Source organism: Coturnix japonica, chromosome 1, assembly GCF_054131305.1.
Source record: "Coturnix japonica strain WE chromosome 1, WE-NBRP24, whole genome shotgun sequence".
NCBI classification, from domain to species: Eukaryota; Metazoa; Chordata; class Aves; order Galliformes; family Phasianidae; genus Coturnix; species Coturnix japonica.
In genome coordinates, this window is record NC_140663.1 from 9,124,174 (window position 1) to 9,146,735 (window position 22,562).

A 22,562-nucleotide genomic window follows, 5' to 3' on the forward strand; every position below is an offset into this window, starting at 1 on the left:
TGAAAAATGATGCATTGGGCATTATTCTTTTGTGATATTATTTGAAGATTTGAGTTTCGAAAATGAGACAGTGATTTGTGTCTTGAGGAAAAAATTAAAAGAGGAGGGAGCAAAAGATGAGAATACAAGTCAGGAAAGAAAAAAAAAAAAAAGAATTTAGAGGAGGAGTACCTTAGAGAAAAAGGTAAATGCAAACTGAAAAGCAGCAAAGTGATGCACCTTTCAACAATGATTGGCCATCCTCCTTTACTCTTTTTCCTGTCCATTTAGGATTTGGAAATCCTATAACTCTGCTGGCACGCAGGAGAATAGATTTTCAGCAACTCTTGCAGTGTCAGATTTTGCCATGTGCTTAAAAGCTTTCTCTGTTAAGGTTTTCTCTGAGATCTTTTGTGGATCTTTTGAAGAACATTAAATGGAGGAGTTGCATTGAAAAAGGGTACTCTGGGCCTCACCTCTATCTCCTTAATCTCCAATTGCAAGGGGCTCAAAGAATACAGGGAACCAGTGGGCTTCCCAGTCCTGCACCTGACACCTGGAAGGAACTAAGTATGCAAGCATGAAATATACTAAAAATGTGAAATTAATCTCAAATAGCAAACTCAGAATCTGTCCCTTATGTCCTTTACTTTTAGAGGCTGAAAATACATGTAAGAGGTTTTACATGTAGCTGAAAGCACACATCAAGTTGTAGTTCCTTACTATGAGTTCAGGTTCTATTATCATCCAATTTAATATGGATATAGCACTCTTACAGCTGTAAATAAGAATTTTCAAAAAAAAAAAAAACAAAAACAAAACTTTAATGCAGTTAAGCCACAAAGAAGCTTTTGATCTCTTCAAACTTTTATAATGCTGATAATGCAGATTTTAGCATAATATTGGCCCTTGGCTCTAAGGCTGTGATTTAGCTACATAAATTTTAAGATATTTCTGAAGTATAGAATAAAAACGTTTCTTACATAGTGTTCACTTGACAAATCATTTCTATAGAACATATTTATTTTACTTTCTTATAATAGCATGTGGACTGTGTTATCCTTGATGATGGTGGATTTCTTCTGATGTCAAATCGGGATGAATATACCCAACAGGTATGCATGTTTTTTAAGTACTGTAATTGAAACACAACAGGGAGACATTTTACAATAAAAAAGAAGCATTTATTTCTCAGATCACCCTAATACTGCAATATATATATATATTTGTTTCTAATATATTTGCAGTGCCCATCAAAGTTTTAAAGACTTGTTCAGAAAGTAAAATATCCTTCAGGGGGAAAAAATAAATGAATAAATATAAAAATAATTTAAAAAAAAAAAAAAGGAATTCCAGCTATTCAGCTATTTTGTTAACATTATTCATAATTTTATTTATGGTACAAGGTGCTACACTTCTGCCAGTGTTCTTTGTGCTCTGCTTTTAGAATGATAGGTCTATTGATGGATGAATAAAACTCGGGCTAGCATTGTGGCATCCACATGCATTCCTCTTCTTTCTGTGGTAGTCTAATTAAGTAGTAGTGTATTTAATAACTTCCTGACTAGAGTTCTCAATCAAGCTATTGAAACAGTTATTTTCAAGAAGAAATAAAATCATAGATGGGACATTTGAATGAGTTTCCCTAGAGAAAAAATAACGAAAAGTAACAGCATTGTTAACTTTCCTGTATGAAAACTACTTGGCAAGACTTTAACTTATCTCCATACATTCTTCTTCATCAGATTGGAAGATTCTTTGGTGAAATTGACCCTGGCTTGATGAGAAATTTAATTAACATGTCTCTGTATGCCTTTAACAAGTCATATGACTATCAATCAGTCTGTGATCCTGAAGAAGAGCCAAAGCAAGGAGCTGGACTTCGTTCAGCTTATGTGGTCAGTAGTACCTTATGGGGCAACTGACATTTCTTTAAAAGTGTGCAACTGTTTATATAAATAACAATCTTGTTCTTTTTTTCCCAGCCTACAATAGCAGATATTTTGCATCTAGGATGGTGGGCTTCAGCAGCTGCTTGGTAAGTACAAGCATGTAGGAAATCTTTATGTCAAAACTGGAATTATTCAGGAGGTGTCACGGGTTACTTAAATTTACCTATGCTCTTGACAGGGGAAGCCAACCCCTGCCCCTCCCCCCCCCCCCCCCCCCCCCCCTCCGGGGCCCGGAAAGGAGGGGAAAAAGGGGAATGGGATAAAAACAATGGCAATCTAAGGAGGAAAAACTTATTTTACTAAATATGATATCGAAATACAAGATAACACAATATAATATAATTGAGGCTAACAAATCGAACAAAACAGAGAGAACAGAGAGAGAGAGTCCCCGAAAACTGAGAGGCCTACTGTGAACTCTAGGCGACACGGCTGGAACACTTCCCACTCTCCGAGAAGTTCGAGAGAAGAAGGAGGGCACTCCAGCCTGGAAACAAGATTATATAGTGTCCTGGTCCCGTGACTTATCATTACCCCTGTTGTTCTCTGGGATATGTAGTCTTCTTCTGTGGACTGCACATTCAATAGAAGTATCCATACTTTACATGATGTTATGATGTGGAATACTGATAGCAAAATTACAAAATTACAAAACCATGACAGGAGGTTAAGACTATTAGTCATTTATTTATTTATTTATTTATTTATTTTCGCCGGTAAAATTTTTCTGAACTTACTTTCTGATCATTTCTCATGGTGAAAGTTCTTGATTATGTCTCCAAACCCCTTCGATCTGTCAACAGTCAAGTGATGTGTCATCAGTCAAATCCAAACTACTCTTGCCATGTTTTGTGTCTGTATACTATAACTCTATGAAGTCAGCTTCAGCAAATAAATTAGGATTAACAATCTAAGTCTGAGTGACAGCTGTGAATAGGGAGCAACAGGGAGACACTCTTTATTAGGGAGTGTAGTGATAAAACAAGGGCATATGATTTTAATCTATAATGGGTTAAATTTAAATTAAATAAGAAATTCTTCAATACAAGGGTGGTCAGGCACTGAAATAGTTTGCACATTGTTTTTAATTTTGGGTTACATTTTGATAATAGCAACAGCTAAGATCTTGGTTTTCTTGAACAACAGAAAATATAAAAAGCTGGAGATGGGCAGTAATCCAGAAGAGAAACTTAAGATCTTCTCAAACACAGAAACTTTAGTTTATCAATGTTCAAATCAGACTCTGTGGTCTGGACTCAATTTAGACCTGGGGTTTATTTTGTGTGATGTTTAACTTGAAAGTACCACATGATAGTTCTTTCTGTGAACATATTTTTAATGGAATCTGGGTCATGAGCTGGCAGAGAAGACCATTAAGCAGCAAAGTGAAAGGGCCCGACAAAAAATGGATTAAATGAGGCACCTGGCAAAAGCAAATGCAGAGAAATAAGAGAATGAGGCTGAGGAAAACGATAATGTTTCTGGAAACAATGTGGGATAAAAAAGTGAATAATAATTTTCAGAAATATATATGGTTTATATCAGTGTTAAGAGAGGTCATATTGTTTCTCCTTCACGCTCTTTTAACTTAGAATCTACATTTTTCCTAGGCTGCCTCTTTCATTCATTTCATGCAATTCAGTGGTAATCTAGACATTCTGTTAGGAAATTCCAATCACTATTGAATAGCAGTAGGTTTCTTCCCATCCATGACAACTGGTGCACCCTCCATCTGATGATGATTGAAGGCACAGAGGTATGGAAGTGAATCCAGATCCCCTTCATTCACTGACTTGAGTAGAAACATGACAGGCAGATTCAGTTTTCTTACATGTAGACCACACTGGCCTAGGAGAAAAGACCCTTGAGTAAAATTATGCAGTCTCTTCCTTCTGCAAAACAGTCAGCTGTGGTGAGATCAGGACTGCTCATTGCATTATAGTTAGAAACAAACCTAAAACATGACTATAGGAAGGTATGGCTTTGAGGTTTAAACAGAGGCACAGAGACTGGGAATGTGAATATAGCTACCCCTATTTTGGGAGGTCAGTAGAAGAGAAATGAGCTGACTGTGTGACAAGCCAGTACTTGCTTCAAGTAAATGACATAAGAAAAATGTGATCATAAGTAATGAAAAATAATTTTGAAGTATATGGATCTCTTTAAGTGTTTTGACAGCATCAAGGAAGGAAATATATTCCATACCTCAAGAGCAGGAACAGAGATGATTTTAAAAGTCAATTGTTAAAGTCATAATTTTTGTACTATATTTGTAATATACCAGTGTTAATTTCCTGATAATTTAATGAGCCTTAATCAGTGTAAAGTATCTAATTCAGGAGTTTTTTTCCCTAAGTGTGTTCAGAAGGAGTTCTGGTTGGTTTGAGTGCTGGAAGAACACCCCCATGCCTCTTCCACCTCCTGCAGAGAGATAAAAGGAAGACATGGATGACATGTTAACATTTCCATTATGTGTGTTATGGGCACAAGTGATAGCAAATCTCAACAGTGAAATAAAAGATTAGTGTGAAAGAAGACATCGAAGAAACTGAAAAAAAAGAATCAAACTGTGAAGTGTATACAAGCACAGTGTTAATAACTGACAAAAGCATGATTAGCTGTGATGATTGTGCTATTACTTGTTTTTGATTAAGTAGTTTTTAAGGACACAGCAAAATACAAATAACCATTGTCTTTCTGTGTTCAGGTCTATCTTACAGCAGCTGTTTTTGAGTTTGACTTTCCCACGTTTCCTTGAGGCAGGTAAGTCAAGAGAATATTAGAGAGTCAACTTTGAGTGAACTGGAAGGTAAGAGTCTAGGTTGGGGGCCATATTTTGGATCTCCTCATTTTGTCCACATCTTTTAAAATGTCTTTATTTATTTATTTTTGTTCCTCTTTCTGGCAGCTGATATGGAAGATGATGATTTTTCTACTGCTCTGCCTAAAACAAGTTGTATCACTGAGCAAACTCAGTATTTCTTTGAAAATGATGATAAATCTTTTATTGGGATTGTAGACTGCATCAACTGTTCAAGGTAGACCTACTTCAATGTTAACCATAGCTTTTGGATATTTGTTTATCATGAAAAAGTTAAAGACTTTATTGCATGAATATAAATGTGTCTGAGGTTAACTACATGAAACTTTCGTGAAGTGTAGAGGTAAATAGGCAGTACATTAATAAACTGAATTTACTTTGCATTTGCTTAGAATGAATTTGAATTTAATGCATGAAGTCAAGAAGATTACATAATTTATCTTCAAATATACCTTCTTAATAGCACTGCTGATTTAAGAGCTATTACAGATTGTATTAACTTCAGAACTCATTGGTTCTAGAGGGTATTGTCAGAAGACTTGGAAATATATTTTGTCTAAATGCATCTTCTAAAGATTATGCTGCATTGTCAGCCTCACCCCTCAAAAGAAATGAAAAGAAATGCCCAACCTTGCACACGTGCTGTAGACACTTGAAGCTTTTTTAACAGCAGGATTACTCAATTTAAAATTCATAAGCAGATGTTAAAAAATAGATGAAAGCAAAGACGTGTGATAGTCTCCATGTACAGGTATCCCACTCAGTGCAATTGTGTGCTTCAGTGTTCACTTAGCAGTCTGGAAAGATCAACAGTGTGAAAAAGGATAAGTGAAGCTGGTGCTGTTCTAAGGCAAAAATTAACGTTTCTAACTATGATGGATATGTTATTGTAATAAACCTAGGAAAACATGATTTTTTTTTCCTTCAAAATATCCAGATACAATCATATGTTTAGTATCTATAGCTAAAAGATATAATTCTACCTCTACAAGTACTTATAAATAATAAATTACCCTATTAACTGAAAGGCCTTTTGCAGAACACTATGTACATAAATTACAACAAACACATATCAAAAAAAAACAGCATACATAGGCTAAACTGGTTTATCTTCCTTTTTTAGGTAAGTTTCTGTGTTCATTTGTGTTTTGTTTTGTTTTGTTTTGTTTTTCTTTTCAGTGGTGCCAGGAGAAGAATTGATGCTGAACCGCTGTTTTTTTCTCAGTTCAGCTACTACTTTAGAAGCACAGAGCTAGCTGATAAATCAATTAAAGGCCTTCTGTGTTATACTCTTTCTTTTCTTTTTCTTTTTCTTTTTCTTTTTCTTTTTCTTTTTCTTTTTCTTTTTCTTTTTCTTTCTCTTTTTCTTTTTCTTTTTCTTTTTCTTTTTCTTTTTCTTTTTCTTTTTCTTTTTCTTTTTCTTTTTCTTTTTCTTTTTCTTTCTCTTTTTTCTTTTTTTTTTTCCCACCAATAAGTCTAGCTGAAAGAGGAAATCATGAAAACGTCAAAAAAATTACAAAATTTGACATTAATGTTTCCTGATGTTCATTAACAGAAAGGAGAAGGCAGTTTGATTCTGCGAAGTAGGATTACATTTTATTCTGATAGTGTATGTTCTCAAATACGATTTTCCTTGTTTCATTTAAACATAGCTTATGGTCGACTTTTTTTCCAGACTTTATCATGCAGAGAAGATTTCAAATACCAATCTAGTGTTCATTATTAGTGACAGCCAACTGCTGTGCCGCTCCTGTGATCCAAAGCCACTGATGCAAGCAGAGAAGCCGGGTATCCTTTTAAAATCAAGTTACTTACTGATGTGAATTGATTTTTCTGCCTAAGACATACTGCAGTATAATTGGAAAATAATGGTTTGTTTGTGTATATATTAGTAGCATGGTTGCCACTGAAATACTTGAAACAGCAGATATCTGTGGGCTACAACACGAATAATCTGAAGCAACAGATCTTGAGGTAGAGAGCAAAGCTGTTGTTTGAGAGGACCCAAGTGGAAATAGGCATAGAGGAGCATAATGAAAATCGTGCAAAGTCTTGGATCTAAGACAAAATAATGGCATGCAAGTAGACAATCTAGGGGTTGAGTGATGAGAAACAGCTCTGCAGAAAATGCCTTGAGGGTCATGACACAGAAGAAATTGAACATCAGTTGGCAGTATGCCTAACAATAAAAGGGGCAGGTCACATGGTGATCCTTCCCATCTCATAAACACTTACGAGACTGCACCTGGAGTACTTTGTACAGACTTGAATTCCTCAGTACCTTACTGATATAGTCCAGCAAGCCCAGTGAAGGACCACCAAAGCAATAGGCAGCTGGAGTGCAGGCTGTGGGAAGGGAGCCTGAGACATCCGAGCTTGTTCAGCCTTAAGAAAAGGCAAAGGAATATCTGTCTAGAGAAGTAACAAAGAAGGGTAACACCAAGATAAGATGGCTTGGTTGTTAAAAGCTGAATGCTGCTTATGCCTGCAACACTCAGGCAAAGTGACTGAGGCACTTAATCGTGTACTTAGTGCAGATAAGTACTACTTACTCCTTATGGAATCTGCTTTAATCATCAAAGGCTAGAATTTTCCAGCTGCTGTCGTGGAAATTCTTCAGATCTGGCTGGAGATACAGGATGTACCTGCCAAGCAAAATCCTTACAGTGCATGCACTGAAACAAAAATCTGGTGAAAAGTTGTTCTAATGTGAAACTTTGGCCCTCTGTGTTGACTCCACTAGGTACAGGTAGATAATTTTGATAGAAATACAGGAAATACAGGCTAGGAGAAATTTGGCAGAGAATAATCATAGCATATTATTATGACAGAATATGAAATATATATATATATATCTTTTTCCATGTCAGGAAGTTGGTTGAGACAGCCTACTTCCATATCTGAAATAAAAACAAATGATGGTAGAAATGAGTGTATTTCTTTAACACAAACATTGTGTTCATTCCAACATTCGTAAAATGGGAATTCCATCTATGCTTGATCTGAAAGAGGAAGTTACACTAGGCTGGAAGCAATACTTATGTCACAGAACTATGTAAACACAGCCTAATACTCTAATTGGCTTTAGTCCATGACAGTTTGATTAACTATTGCCACTGTCTGAATTTATGGATAAGAAATGCTATAGAAAACAGAATAGGTTTGATGGGAAACTGGCACATTATGTGTATTTCCCAGTGGGGATCCAACCTTTCAGAGGGCAGTAAATGACCTCAAATTGAAGTCAGAGCAGATGGGTGGGCTTATATTGACTAAATGAACTATTTTATCCTTTATTTCAACTATGCAGTACTAGAATATCTTGTCTTTTCTATAAATAAGGTACATTGTGAAATGCAGATGTAGCATAACATCACACAAATAGGCAGAATGACCTTTAGGTGTTATTCAGATGGATATTATTAGGCTGATCCCTTCTGGCTGGTACAGCTTTGCTTGTACACGTGGTCTTTTAGAGTTCTTCTATGTTTCAACTTCCTTTTTACCTGGGCCCCCACAGAGGGGAGGGAAGAAGAGTCTGATAACATCTGAATGAAGACAGAAATAGATTGCAGAGCTGTAGGAATAAATTCCCTGTCTTCTTGCCTTCTCTTCTTTTGATCATCTCCTCTTGGTGCAGTGAATCTGCTGAAGTATGCCACAATAGTGCATGAATAGGATTGTTTGAAGTTTACATTAGATCTAGTAAAATAGGTACAAATTTTTTGTGCTCAGTGTTAAACAAACAAAAAAAAAAAAAACAAAAAAACCCTCTAGTTATTGTGTGTACTACCCACAAGGGAAATGATTAAAGACATTAAAAACAAAAATATCAAAACCCCACAAAAACAAAAACAAAAAAAAAAAAAAATCAACACTGAATGATAATATCAGCAGGTTCAACAGAAGACTATATTCATTGTATTAGTGCTTTTCTAGTGCTCTGCAATGATTTTTAGTCCGTGGTTAAAGTGAAGTATAGCATTTATTCTTAAATATCAGCAAATATGAGTTTCAGAGACATAAATCAATGCACTACCTCACATTTACTATTGATGTTTTCTACGACATTTGGGGTAATATAGGTATAGTAAAATAAGTAGTTCCTGTAGGCCATGGCATTACTGCCACAACCTTCACTACAATCTTCAGTTGGTACCTTTCAGGATGGACTTCCTCTCTGTTACTGTGCTTATTCATTTTCAGCCCAAATAACTCGGTAGTAACATACACAATTACCACAGGTTTCCCACTTTGTCAAATAATTTCTGTAATATTTATGCAATAGTAATAGAAGCATCCTTTATTTTTTGCATATTGTTCTGAAATTACTAATTGTTAAAAATCAAGAAAACTTCTTTTTTAAGGCAGTATCCACTTAAAAAGATAGTTGATGTCTATTTTACTGGGATGTTTGTTTGATTTGATTTGGTTTTCTTTCTCTTAATTAGGGAACTGTGGCTGATTTCAATTGCAGTGCTACTTGCGTAAAACTTGTCCGCGAAAGTAAAAAACAGAATGTTAATCCTGGTTATGTTCAGAGCTCAAAATACTGATGTGTTCCTTAACCAGAGGCACAGATGAAGGGCCAAATCCCTGTGAAATGGTCAAACAGCCCAGATACAGAAAAGGTCCCGATGTCTGTTTTGATGAAGCCAAACAGGTAAAATTGAACTTGCATCACTTTAGTGTATCTCTCAGATCAGTTGTAGAGTTGTTCTAGGAGGGCAGGGAAAAATGTATTTATACTCCTTTTTGCCTTATAATCAATCACTATACATACTGTTCACTCTAGACCATAGTCACTCTATTTCAAGTATCCCATAATTGACATAAAATTAACAGCTGCTTTCTTATCTACCTTTCCTATAACTATAGTACTTTCACACATGATTCCCAAAAGTAACCTGAGCAAGGATAAAATAGATGGGCTGAGTACAGTGCTATGAAATTCAGTTCATCTGTGAAGTTAGCAAACAGATGATATTCCTGTTATTAACTGGTATTTTTATAATAGTATTTCCAAATATCATTTGAAGTGTTGCTATGCAGTTAAAACCATTTGGTTTGGTATGAGGTTTTTCTTACAAATTCTGCAAGTGTGTATTGACCTTGAGTCAAATTCTTAACAAGTACAAAACTGCCTTTCTTTTCTGAAATCAGGAGAGCTATGATGCTTTTGTTCTCCTTGTACTGTATACATAATTGTACTTTCAAAGGAAAAAATGTTAACTGTGCCACATATATTATTTATTTTGAATTCAATCTCTCCTTAAAAATAGCTTGTGAAAGAGAACAAACTTAGTTCATAATATTCTGAATGAATTGCAAGACAGAGTACTGAACAGGAAAATAGTTGCCATTACATAAAATTATATTTTAAAATGTGTTTGTAATACTTTTTTTTTTTTTTTTCCATTTGTTGCAAAGGAAAGATTATTTGATACTTCTGAAGAAGTTAGATGATTTTAACTACTGTGTACCAGTTTTGATCCAATGATCTAAGTAGCCACAATGGTTGAGCTGCCTATAAATAAATAAATAAATAAATAAATAAATAAATAAATAAATAAATAAATAAATCCAGTCAGTATTCTACTCTTTCAATGCATTTTTCTAGTAACAACATTTAATTTAAATAAAGAAGTCTTCTTAGAGACCAACAAAGCTGAAAAATTGTACTAAAAACATTTGTCCATTGTAAATATTCCATATCTTTCCTACTATCATGTGTGAAAGTACAATTCTTGCTCACTAGCTTGATGTGCTAATCAGTGTGTAAGTCATGTGTTTTGTAACAGTGGATTGTTTTGGTTAAGTTCATTTGCAAAATTCGCTGTGAATCTCTTGCTCTTGGGTGAATGCTTTCACATTAACTCTGCTAACTGCCAGCAAACTGCATGATATCTCATCTTGTATGTCTTTTTTTCTGTGTTTTCTTTCTTTTCCTCTACTTGCTACTTTGCCCGTTATTAATAGGATCAGCCTATATGCACAACGAGTCGTGCCTCTGCCATGACGTCTGCTCCTATCTTCATTTTTCTGCAAGTTTTCATGTGGTGTGGATGGTCAGTTACTTTCTCTAATTTTTTGTTTCGTTCTTGGCTTTAAAAAAAAAAATAGCAGACTTTTTCTATTAGTAAGCAAACAGAATGAAGCAGGTACCATAAGTTGCAGTCTGGAGCAAATTACTATTGCAATAATATGAAAGAAAAACTCTGCTTAGAGCTTTTTAAATCAGAGTTAGGGAAGAGAGAGACCTCTCCCATAGCAAATACATGGACACAGAAACCTCTTGGGCTGTATATAGTTGGCTTCTTGAGACTTTACATGTACCAACTGAGTCTTTGTCATTCTCTTCAAAATATTTTTCCCTTGCCCCTGTTAAAATAAAGTTAAAGAATGTTTTCTGCAGAAGTAAACAAAGGTACAAGGTAATCAGAAGAGACCATGATACCTGTGAAAATGAAGCTGTACTTGAGGATACCAAGGACAAGTGCTCTGTGTATGGAGGTTTTCACCTCATTTAAGCTAACAAAAATGTTAATGATAGATGGCAACAGTGTGTGTTCAATTGATTAAATGCTGAATTCAGTAAATTCATGTTTTCAACTTTTTGTGACCTAAATTTATTTGTTACCTAATTAACGTAGACAAAGTTTTGTTCTTCTAATGAAATACATGAATACTGCATGTCGACCTACTGCAGACTTTCCAGTTAATAATCAAAACCCTGGAATTTTTGACTGCATTGTGTTTAATGATGTGAGAATTTTCACTACTGTGCGGGTGATGTATGCAAAAAGAACTACTCATCTAATGAGAATAAGATTAATGTTGAACTTGTATGCTACCAGGGTGTCTGATCAATAATATTGCTCAGAAAACCACTAGAGGGAGATACTAACATATGTATCAAAGTAAAGCCAGCTGACAAGTAGTGGTAGAATATAAAAAATTGTAACAGAATGATCCACTTGTTCTTATAATGATGTATATTCTCTTTATACTTGGGGGAAGATTCAGTTAATATCACTTGAACATCAGTGAACAAAACTTTAAGTTCTCTTTAGCAGCTGTTAATGGAGTAATATTGAAGTTTCATTCAGTATATTTAAATGATCTCATTTTTAGCCAGCTTGCACAGAGATAGCTGAAGGTTGTAAGGAAGGGTAAAAGTCCCTTCCCCCAAAGCAGCGGTATTTCCCATTCACATCTAAATTAACATCTCATATTCTTACTTGTGCAATTTGCTCTGTAAGTAACCTTATTTTAATTAAAAAGCTACAGTCTAATGTGCGTTAGACAGAGGCTCACCTTGAGCTAAGTTCTTTATGCCAGTAATGATCTTTCTGCTCAAAAAGGCAGATAAAAACCTTGTAGTTGGAAACTTATAAAGAAGCATCATTTTAGCTGATAGACTTCTGGCAGCAGAAAGTTAAAAAAATAATTTTGTTCATCCACTCTGTTTCTAAGGAACTTGTGATTATGGTAACATTTTCTTTCAGGGCATTAATTAAAGTCACTGAAGCCTGCACATATAAAATAGCTGATCAGTTTCAGTTCTTATTTGTTTATTTAATTATTAAACAAACAAACAAACAAACAAATAATATTCTTTATCATTCCTTGAATAGCTTGCTCTTAATGGTTTTGTTTGCATGCCTTTGAATAAAGTGGGCAGATAAGAAATTGTTAGATCATTCTGAGAATGGCTTGCTTCCATTAGCTCCCAGGGCATTAGTGGGAGCTTTCAGGCTGATTAGCACACCAGAAAACTGTGTATGTCTTGATAAGATTTGCTGTTTACCTGATCTATACGTAGGCTGCTGTATAGCTTGGGCAGTATCATGTGATAGTCCAGACAAAGGAAGTTAACAATGTTTACAAAAGACCACACACTGAAACTTGAAAAGACTCTTGAATACAAACTGAGGTGTTTTCCATGCAACTAAAGGGTTTATTGTAACTAGCTTCCCAAAGATAGTAATCATTTGGTTTCAAAGGTCAGATTAGAAGATCTTCAACTGGTATCTTTTTTCCTATTTACAGTCAGTATAACTGGTCCATTAACTTTTCAAGACAGAGTTTTAGTACTTTAAATGGGTACTGTGTACTTCTAAAGAATTAAAAAGTATGTATATAGACTTAGGTGTGCGTGTATATGTTTTAACTTGGTTGTATTTAAAATTTTGGATTGGCACTGCCTTCCAGAAAATGATATATATAGTAATGAATATGTGGTTTTGATATTCAGCAATGAATGTAAGGTTTTATAAAAGCATTTGTTTCCATTTTGCATGTGCTGAATAATTTTCATGGTGTGTGATGTAAAATAACCCTCTCAGGAGTTATCATAGTGAGGCATGGCATGAAAGAGATGACATTTGTATTTGACACTTCATCTCAAGCATAGAAGGAAATTTCACATGTGATTTATTAATGCAAGGAATTCCTGATGCACTTTTGATGAAGGGAAACTGGCTGAAGAGAATTCTTTCCAGTGAAAGAAATATTCTCGTCTGCTGCTTATTTAGGGTTCCTGGGTGCACATAATAGTGACTAATGTAATTAGTTGGGTAGGAAAATTTTGGTGAAAATCCTCAGAAAATAGCTGAATGTTTCATTGCACTGACAGAAGGTAAGAGTGAAAATGATGCTGTTATAAGGAGGCTTAGGTATAATATCTACTGGAAGCAATCAATAAGTTCTCAACTTTGGCAGGTTTTACTGAATGTGGTTTTAGTTTATATACATACATACAGCTCTCATTTTATTTGAATTTATGTAAATTATTATTGGAATTTCTCTGTTTTCTTTTGTTCGTTTTTTTTTTTGTTTGTTTGTTTTATTTTATTTTTGTTTTTCTAAAGAATTCTAGTGCTGATTTTTGTTTTGTTCCTTTTTTACATCCAGTTTTGTTTTTTTGTTTGTTTGTTTGTTTTCAGTTATGTCAGTGAATATTATCATTCCTGATGATTTACTGAATTTAATTTGTGTACTTTATCTGAGTTCCAGTGTATCTACTCGAAATGGATCTGATTCCTCTGATGCCTTTGGTTTAAAGAATGCATTGTGTGTGGTGGGAATCATGTGAATGTGTTCAACCCTTAAAAACTGACACAAAGAACTCATAAAAATCCTTTCTTAAATCTCCTGTAATACCCAACTGTCCTGTTTACACCTCAGATTTAATGTTCATTTTTAGCACATGTTGCAGGAAGATCAGGAAAAAAAAAAAAAAAAAAAAAAAAAAAAAGATGCATTTGATTCCTTAAAGGCCGAACTTTTCCCTATGACAGCCGGCTTATTCTGCTTAATTATATACTATATTTATACAAGATTTGTTTTGTTTTGTTTTGTTTCTTTGTTGTTGCTTTTTGTTTGTTTGTTTGGGGGGTGGGGGGGGGGCTGTTTTGCTTTTGTTCTTTTTGTTGATGTTTTAGTTGTTTGTTTAAGTTGTAACTTAACTTCTTCCTACTTCTTTCTTCTTTCTTTCTTTCTTTCTTTCTTTCTTTCTTTCTTTCTTTCTTTCTTTCTTTCTTTCTTTCTTTCTTTCTTTCTTTCTTTCTTTCTTTCTTTCTTTCTTTCTTTCTTTCTTTCTTTCTTTCTTTCTTTCTTTCTTTCTTTCTTTCTTTCTTTCTTTCTTTCTTTCTTTCTTTCTTTCTTTCTTTCTTTCTTTCTTTCTTTCTTTCTTTCTTTCTTTCTTTCTTTCTTTCTTTCTTTCTTTCTTTCTTTCTTCCTTCCTTCCTTCCTTCCTTCCTTCCTTCCTTCCTTCCTTCCTTCCTTCCTTCCTTCCTTCCTTCCTTCCTTCCTTCCTTCCTTCCTTCCTTCCTTCCTTCCTTCCTTCCTTCCTTCCTTCCTTCCTTCCTTCCTTCCTTCCTTCCTTCCTTCCTTCCTTCCTTCCTTCCTTCCTTCCTTCCTTCCTTCCTTCCTTCCTTCCTTCCTTCCTTCCTTCCTTCCCTTTCCTTCCTTCCCTTTCCTTCCTTCCCTTTCCTTCCTTCCCTCCTTTCCCTTCCCTTCCCTTCCCTTCCCTTCCCTTCCCTTCCCTTCCCTTCCCTTCCCTTCCCTTCCCTTCCCTTCCCTTCCCTTCCCTTCCCTTCCCTTCCCTTCCCTTCCCTTCCCTTCCCTTCCCTTCCCTTCCCTTCCCTTCCCTTCCCTTCCCTTCCCTTCCCTTCCCTTCCCTTCCCTTCTATGACTTTTTAGACTATGATTTGTAATTTTCACTGAGTTCCCTTTCTTGATTCTTTTGTATTGGATTTGTTTGGCCTGATATTACACACTTAATGCTAAGTCCACGTATGCTGTCATCTACACAGCTACTAGACCTATACTACACTTGTAGAGAGCAGCACACTACAAAGAATTTGGAAGCAGTCCCAAGTACAACTAACTTAAAGGCTCTTCCTAGAAACCATCATTTATCACATGTAAAAATGTGATTTTATTTATTTATTTATTTTTTTCTTGATAGTGCATTGATCCAATCTCAGTATTGCCTCTCTGATCTCATATACAATTCCATGATTGATTTTGTCACACTCACCAGGTGGTTTGCAATGCAATATTAGTATTAAGTTTTTATTCTTAGACTCTAAAATATTTACCCACAGAGATTCCATCACTCTTTCTTTTTCCTTAGTATTTTTGTCCCATCACACTTTCTATCAACATAACACCATCCTGGTGAGTGTCCCACATTGCCCTTTCTGACCAAGGTGGTAGCCCAGTAATACTCTCTAGTACTATTCATTCTCCTTCCACCACATGTCTAATTAATTATTATTATATTGGAGTGGTTGATTGATGACTTGTCTTCATGATTCCACCTTACTTTTATGCTTCTTTCAGTGCTTGCAAAAAAGTTTTGCTTGAGGATATTCTGGTAAACAGAAAGTGTTTTAATGAGCCTTCTGCATTTTTTCTTGACTATTTACTTCCCCACTGGCTTTTCTGGGCACATTAAATATTAGTTATGTCTGTGTCTGAGACATGTCAGTCTTAGCCAGCAGTTGTTCCATACTCATTAGACTTCTTCATCTTTCTGTTTATAATGTTCCTCTGCAACCTTTTCAATTTCTGTGGCAGCACGTGGACTGCATCACAAATACAGTGCTGTCTGTCCTTCCTGGACATGTTTCTCCCATTGAAGAAGCTTCCCCAGTTCCTGAAGGAAACTATCTTTCTTCCTGCTTACACTATTACCTTGTCTTTGAAGACTCTCTATCCTTTGGTTTGAATACAAAGTGTCTTTTTAAGCTATTGGTGTAGATGCCATGAAAACAAGTGGAAGAATAAGTATTTTCAGCCTTTATAGCTATCTATCAATCCGGAACTTGGTGAACAAAGTAGTGCAAGGAATGGCTGAAATATTTCCCTGTAAACTTAGATAGCTAAACATAGATTTCTTCTATGTACCTCTTGAAAAAACAGGAAGGTTTATACCTTCTTGTATGTTACAGATTCCAGAACAAGTATAAAATGTATTTCAGCCAGACTAGCAAATTAAATACTATTGTGAAAGATACTGTTCATGACAGCCAACATGAGACTGAGTAACAGAAGTTACTGGAAAAGAAGAAGGAGGAAAGAGCTGTGATTATTCCGTGGCATAATGAATATTTAGGTCCATCGATGCATGTCAAAGCAGTTAAGCTTGGAGCAAATGCTAAAATTGGAGCCTGTCTTGTTTACAGACTGCATAAAAGTTACAACACAAACTATAGAAAATTTATTTAATAATTGAATACGTAAGAGACAAAGAAATTATTTTCCTTCTTTTTGATTCACCTCCAAAGCATATTCTTTTCAATATGTGATCATGTTGAAGTAATGGGCATGACCAGTCTGATATTTATGGGTTGTTTTGTGGTTTTTTTTCCGTCTTTTGTAAAGCGAAGCTCCAATTCTCCAAATTGATGTAATTTTATGGAATAAAGATATGGATTTGTAGGGCTCCCAGGTATATTCCATAGCACTTCTTTTGTGATTATGTAAGCAACTCATCTAGTTCATAAATGACTGCAGTAAGACTTGTAACTGATAAATTTTTCCACTTCTAAGGTTAATGTGGTAAGCCAGTCTTTGCATCAACAGTCAGATTAGATTACTAGAATTATTTTGTTGTTTGCTTGGGGTATTTTAAACATAATAATGTACTTAAGACCAAAAATGATGTTTCAAGAGTAGTTCAAAATGCTGAAGTATAAAGTTTAGATTACTTCTCAGAAAATTTAGGTGTAATTAATGTTATTCATTTTTTTTTTTTTTTTTTCCTTGTCAACAGGAGGATTCGGCTGATTGCGGTGGTGCCTCTGGTTTGAGTCCATCACTGTGGTCTATGGTAGGAATTCAGTTGGTCCTGCTTTGGCTCTTATCTGGCAGCAGACACTATCAGTTATGACCTTGCTAAAACAAAACCTGCATAACTGAATCAAGATCCGGCCAAAAAAATAGCCTCAGTTTCAGTTTAAAAAGGGTCAGCTATTCAGACAGCAGCAAACAGCAATGCTCATGTCTGGTTATCACGCATTGTGAGATTCATAAAGGCACTCAAAGTGGCTGCATATTGGAGTCAGTCCTTAAACGTATATGAATGCTGCATCATCTCTGCCACCCGAACAGAATTTCGTACACGCTCCACTGGGGAATCTAAGATTTTTTTTCATTTATTTGTTGTTGTGATCTTGATGACTTCATGTAAAAGGGCTCCCCTGACCATAGCTTATGTGTATGATTTTCATTTATTTTAAGTTTTGGATTTCTTGAAGATTTATATTCTTTTACATGAACATTTATTTATGAAAGAAAAAAAGAAAAAGAAAAAAAAAAAAAAAAAAGAGTATGCTACCCAGCATACATTGCTAGCACCACAGCACCATGATGGCTGCTTTGAACATCCGTTTCACCCAAACTGTTTGAGTGGAATGAAGATGTTGGCTAGTCTTCATCAGAAGCTCAGCATGATTGAGATGCTATATGAGTGGTTTATTCTTCCAAAGTAAATCGGAACAGGTAGCTGGCAGTGTTTAGGTAGGCTTATAATTCGTTAGTTTATAGAAAATAATGGGGAAAGGAGGAAACTACTGTTTTTAAAAATAAAAAGATGACTGAGCATAATTTAAAAATAACTCTCTTAATCTTGGTGTCATCTTTTAACAGAAGAATAATAATTTCAATTTAGCATTCACCTCCTTTTCACAATGCAGATATACATATAAACTAGTAAAGTCCTTCAAAGATTTAAAAAAGAAAAATACTTGTGAATAATAATTTAAAAAAAAAAAAAAAAGTGTATGTGATATTTGAACGTTGGTTTCCAAGGGTATTTTGCATGATGATAATGCTGCATTACTGTTTTTCAGTTAGTTTTCTTTGATGGTAGAGTGTAGTCGTTTGCAAAGGTAACTGAGTGGTTCTTTTATTGTGTGAGAAACTGAACATTGCAATGTGTTGCAATCAAATCATATTAAATTATATTATGAAATACAGCTCTGAATATACTGTGCAATGAAAATCTGATAAAATGGGGTAAACTTAGCTATTGCAACAAAAAGGTTGAGTTGCATTTTTTTACATAATAGTGATTTCACATTAAAATCTGTGTACAGATATTTTAAGTATATAAAAAATCAGATTTTACATATTTATTTTTGAAAGCGTATGTTCACTAAGGTTCGTATCAGGTTCCCCCTTTGTTTGCTTTAAAATTCATCCAGACTATTAGAATTATACTTTTACTATTTATTATTAGAAATAACAAAATTAACAGCAAAATTACCTGGTTTCTGAGACTGGGAAAAATCTAAACAAATGGGGAGCCTTGAATCTGTATGTATGCATATTGATACTTGATTGTGAATAATAATTTTAGAAGTTGTTTTTATACAACCTCATCGGTGATACAGATTGGTGCAGTAAATTACAATATTACAGTGTATCATAGTGTTGATGCAAAATATGATTTGTGCTTTTCTAGTTTTCAGAGCTAAACAGTATTGCAAGACAGCTAAACCAATGAATGTGCAACTCTGCTGATATTGTATAATTCTGCTAAAAACTGCAATATGCAAATATTAACATGACACAATATACTAGCTCTTTAAAAAAATAAGAAAATGCAAGGCATTTGGTATGTGTATGCTGGCAATTGATTGATATAATTTTGAACATGTCAAAAGCTTATAGAAACAGTTGGGCATGCATTAATACCCTATGAAACATGAAGAAGCAACTCAAAGCCATGGCATGGTTTAAAAGATCAGATGTCTACTCTAGTTGTGCCCACGGCTGGTTTGTTGTTTTCCTCACAACCTTGGCTCCAGCAGTGTATTTTCTCATCTGTGGAAGTACAATGAGTGAAAACAGTAAAAAATGACCTTCTGTTCAGTAATAAATTTTAGCTTTTAAAAAATACCTCTTGTACAGTCATGGGGTCTAAATTACAGTCAACTCTGTTGGATGACTTCAGGTCCTCCTCAGGGAAGGTGAGCTAATGTTAATGCTATGAGTAAAGGTAACCTTGCAGCCCTTCTTCCAGTTATATTACTGCACTTCCTATTAAGAACAAAAACAAACAAACCAAAAAACAAACAAAGAAACCTAGTAATAATAATAATTAAGTCTTTCTAATCCTTAAACTCCATTCTGCATCTTTTTCCTTAAGATGGTCAAATGAAATCTTATGAAGGAACAAGATATGTAGGATTAAGCCAATATTTAATATGCTCATTTGCTTTTACTTTATGATTAGTTGAAATACACATTGCTTTGCATCCCGCTCTTTTAATTTTCTGAATTATTGCCAGTATAGTAATTGCTATACATTTTTCACTTAGCTATCCAAAAGAAGCCCTTCATGGAAAAGTTACATTACAGAAATATTAGAATCATTTGGTTACATGAGTGATTCATATTCTGAGTTAGTTAATAAACATTTGATGAGGGTCTATAGGAAGGAAGAAAGATAGCACAAATTATTATGCTCTTATTCCACTTCCTTTAGAGAGCTCACATGTAAAAAGGAGGGAGAAGTCCATGCAATGCAGACACATTTTTCTTTTTGGACTATCTAGAGAGGGAAATACTCGTTGTTCCTCTTCTCTGCCCTTCACTGGGACTTGACGAATAATTTCTTTATATACACCTAGCCTTTTAGCCAGTGAGCCTGTCTGATAGAAAACTCAGGATTCTGGTTATATGAAAGTGATGTATCTAAGAAATACAAAACAACAGAACATCAGAAAACAATGTAAACATTAGCTCTCTCAAAATGTGAAGAACAACAAGTTGGAAATATCTTCCATTAATAACTACTTATTCTTATGCAGAAGAATATCCTTACTCTCACATAATATGTAGTAGTCAACTTCTCTTTGTTAAAAATAAATAAATAAATAAATAACCAAAACTTGATCCTAAGCTTGAAATTGAGGCATTTTCAAATTACAATATGCTGTCACAAGTTTTTTTTTTGTTTGTTTGTTTGTTTGTTTTAAGTCACATAATAAACTATGTCGGTATTTGCTTAGATCCTTTAAATAGAACTAAGGGACAGAGATGAACTGCTAACTGCTTTCGTTTGCACAGAAGTCATGTGGCCTAATGTATGTCTGATAAATAACCACCATTAAAGTTCTCACAGTGTGGTACTATACAAGTGTGATCCGAAGACAACATGAAAGGTTTCTTCTTTTCTTTCCCTTTTGTTTGTTTAAACAACCAGCATTACTGCCAAGACACTAACCGTGGTCCATATTTGTAAAAGGTTTTTAACATGACATAGCAGGTTTGATTGACAAGGTTTTTAGGTCCTGTATCATTAAGATTTTAGTATGATATTTTTCATGTTTCTAATGCTTGAGGCTTTACTGCTTGACAAAAAATAAAATAAAATAAAATGAAAAAATAAAAAACACCACCACAACAAGTGTTGCTGCCATTTGTAATTTTTCCTATAATATTCCTTTTACTATCTTAAAAACTGGCCTTACTGGGTTCAAATAGGCAGTATCCCTTTTAAGTGACCTTTGCAACCCAAGTGTTACTTGCTGCGGCTGAGAGTTTTTTGGTATCACTGAAGAGACATTAAGAACTTTTTTTCCCATCAACATGTAAGCTCAAAAGTGTGCTTAGTATCTCTTAAGTTCAATACACAACCTCAGTCTCGCTGGTCCTAAAAATTCAGAAGCTAGCACACTGGTTATTAAGAGGTGTATTAATGCCTACAAGGCACTGCAGTGCTCTCTGATGTTTTTGGAACGTTGACTGAAGGTGAAATCTTAATAACTCCTTAGGTGAAATTTTACCCTAGTTTCATCAGACATCTAAGCCTTTAAAAAAGGCCAGATTTTTTTTCTTCCATACCAGAATGTTAATATTGTTAATATTCATTGTACACTACTGTAAAAAAGATTACCAAAAAAAAAAAAAAAAAGTGTCTGAAAACAATTCAAGAGTTTTGAAAAGTTAGCCTAATCTTCTTCCTAGCTACTTGCATATGTACTGTTTATGGTTTACAAGAAAAATACCTTCTTGAAGAAATTATTTCACCAAGGCTAAAAGAATACTGTCTTGTTCAGATGCCATGAAAATGCGATTGTGATCTGACAAAGCTGTCTTCTTTTCTTGTGTTGTATGGAATGTCTGGATCATGCTTTCTGGGATATTTTAATTGAAATGCTCAGTGTGCGTTTCTGCAAAAAAGACTTGATTGCTCTTACAAGGCAAAGCAAGTCTTTCTCCCTTTTATTGTGTTCTCTTGACACTTTTGTGGAACTTGACAAGCCTGGAAAAAATAAATTTTTGTAAAAATTTGTACAATAATGTTATAAAAAAGTTTATAATCCTAGAACTGTTGTGTTAATTCTTGTGCAAAAACAGTATATTCAGAATAAAAATTTATCATTTAAAATCAACAACTACTTTGATTTTTCTCTCTGTATAATAAAAACATATAATGGCGCCTACATACATAGCTACATAATAGGCCTGAGTTTGCAACATAATTGCACAGAAGACTGAAAGAGATTTTCCAAAGCATAGACTGTGACTTAATTTAGTTTATACTGGGGATGAAAGGAGGATGTGTGGTAAATCCTCATTTCTGCATTAGTTATGGCTTTGAAAATTTTTGAAAGTTCTTTTTTTTTTACTTTTTTTTTCCAAAGAAGTAACCAATGAAAGCTGAGAATCTGTAAAGCAGTCAGTACAGTAACAGTCCATAAAGCATCTGAAGTTACCATGTTGTTCTGAAACAATTGCTTTTGGAAGGACTGTCATTTACTAACTTGTAAACATTGATGAAGTCCAAGAGTTCATTCACATTCAGAAGCAGACTAAACTCAGATGGCGGCTGCCCAAGTCGTTGCCCCACCTCTGACAAAGATCTCTACTTGATTTATGAATCAGCTTCTGTACTGGTGCAGTTCTCAGCTAAATATCAAATTCAAGTGGATCTATGCACCTTAATAAACAAGCTTGAGATGTTGAAGAGTTGCTTCACTGTTTTTCAGACAGTGTGCCAGGACTGGTAATCTCCATCAGGAGGGCAAGGCAGATGGTAACTGCTTTAGAAGTCTGATTTTAATCCTTTGCTGTGTATGTGTCAAAGTCCAAAGAGAATGGCAGTCATAAATTACAGCTGAATTTACTGAATCCCCAAGGAGTCAGATGAGAGCAAGAAATCAAATGCAGATTCTAATACTGTGAAGTATCAGATCGCCCATGTGGAAATGCTACAAAGCAGCACATGACACTGCAGATCAACATCCAGAGATTACTGGCCTCAACTAGATTAAACGTTGCCGTGT

The 22,562-nt window shown here is 34.8% G+C and overlaps 1 protein-coding gene across 13 annotated transcripts in view; it reads left to right on the plus strand.

Moving 5' to 3' along the window:
- The window catches only part of CACNA2D1 (calcium voltage-gated channel auxiliary subunit alpha2delta 1), a 326,739-nt gene extending 305,071 nt beyond the window's left edge, over window positions 1-21,668 (plus strand). For 5 of the 13 annotated variants that reach the window (XM_015878850.3, XM_032442202.2, XM_015879288.3 and 2 more), the window contains 8 exons: window positions 1,023-1,094; window positions 1,725-1,877; window positions 1,965-2,017; window positions 4,639-4,694; window positions 4,840-4,969; window positions 6,428-6,540; window positions 9,333-9,415; window positions 17,039-21,668. In XM_015878850.3, the coding sequence (XP_015734336.1) occupies window positions 1,023-1,094; window positions 1,725-1,877; window positions 1,965-2,017; window positions 4,639-4,694; window positions 4,840-4,969; window positions 6,428-6,540; window positions 9,333-9,415; window positions 17,039-17,155 (777 nt within the window). In that variant the 3' untranslated portion in view covers window positions 17,156-21,668. Of the gene's footprint in view, window positions 1-1,022; window positions 1,095-1,724; window positions 1,878-1,964; window positions 2,018-4,638; window positions 4,695-4,839; window positions 4,970-6,427; window positions 6,541-9,332; window positions 9,416-10,731; window positions 10,884-17,038 lie in introns of those variants that run through there. The other 8 variants (XM_015878781.3, XM_015878932.3, XM_015879203.3 and 5 more) reach the window with 3 other exon arrangements.
- The last annotated feature ends 894 nt before the right edge of the window (window positions 21,669-22,562 follow it).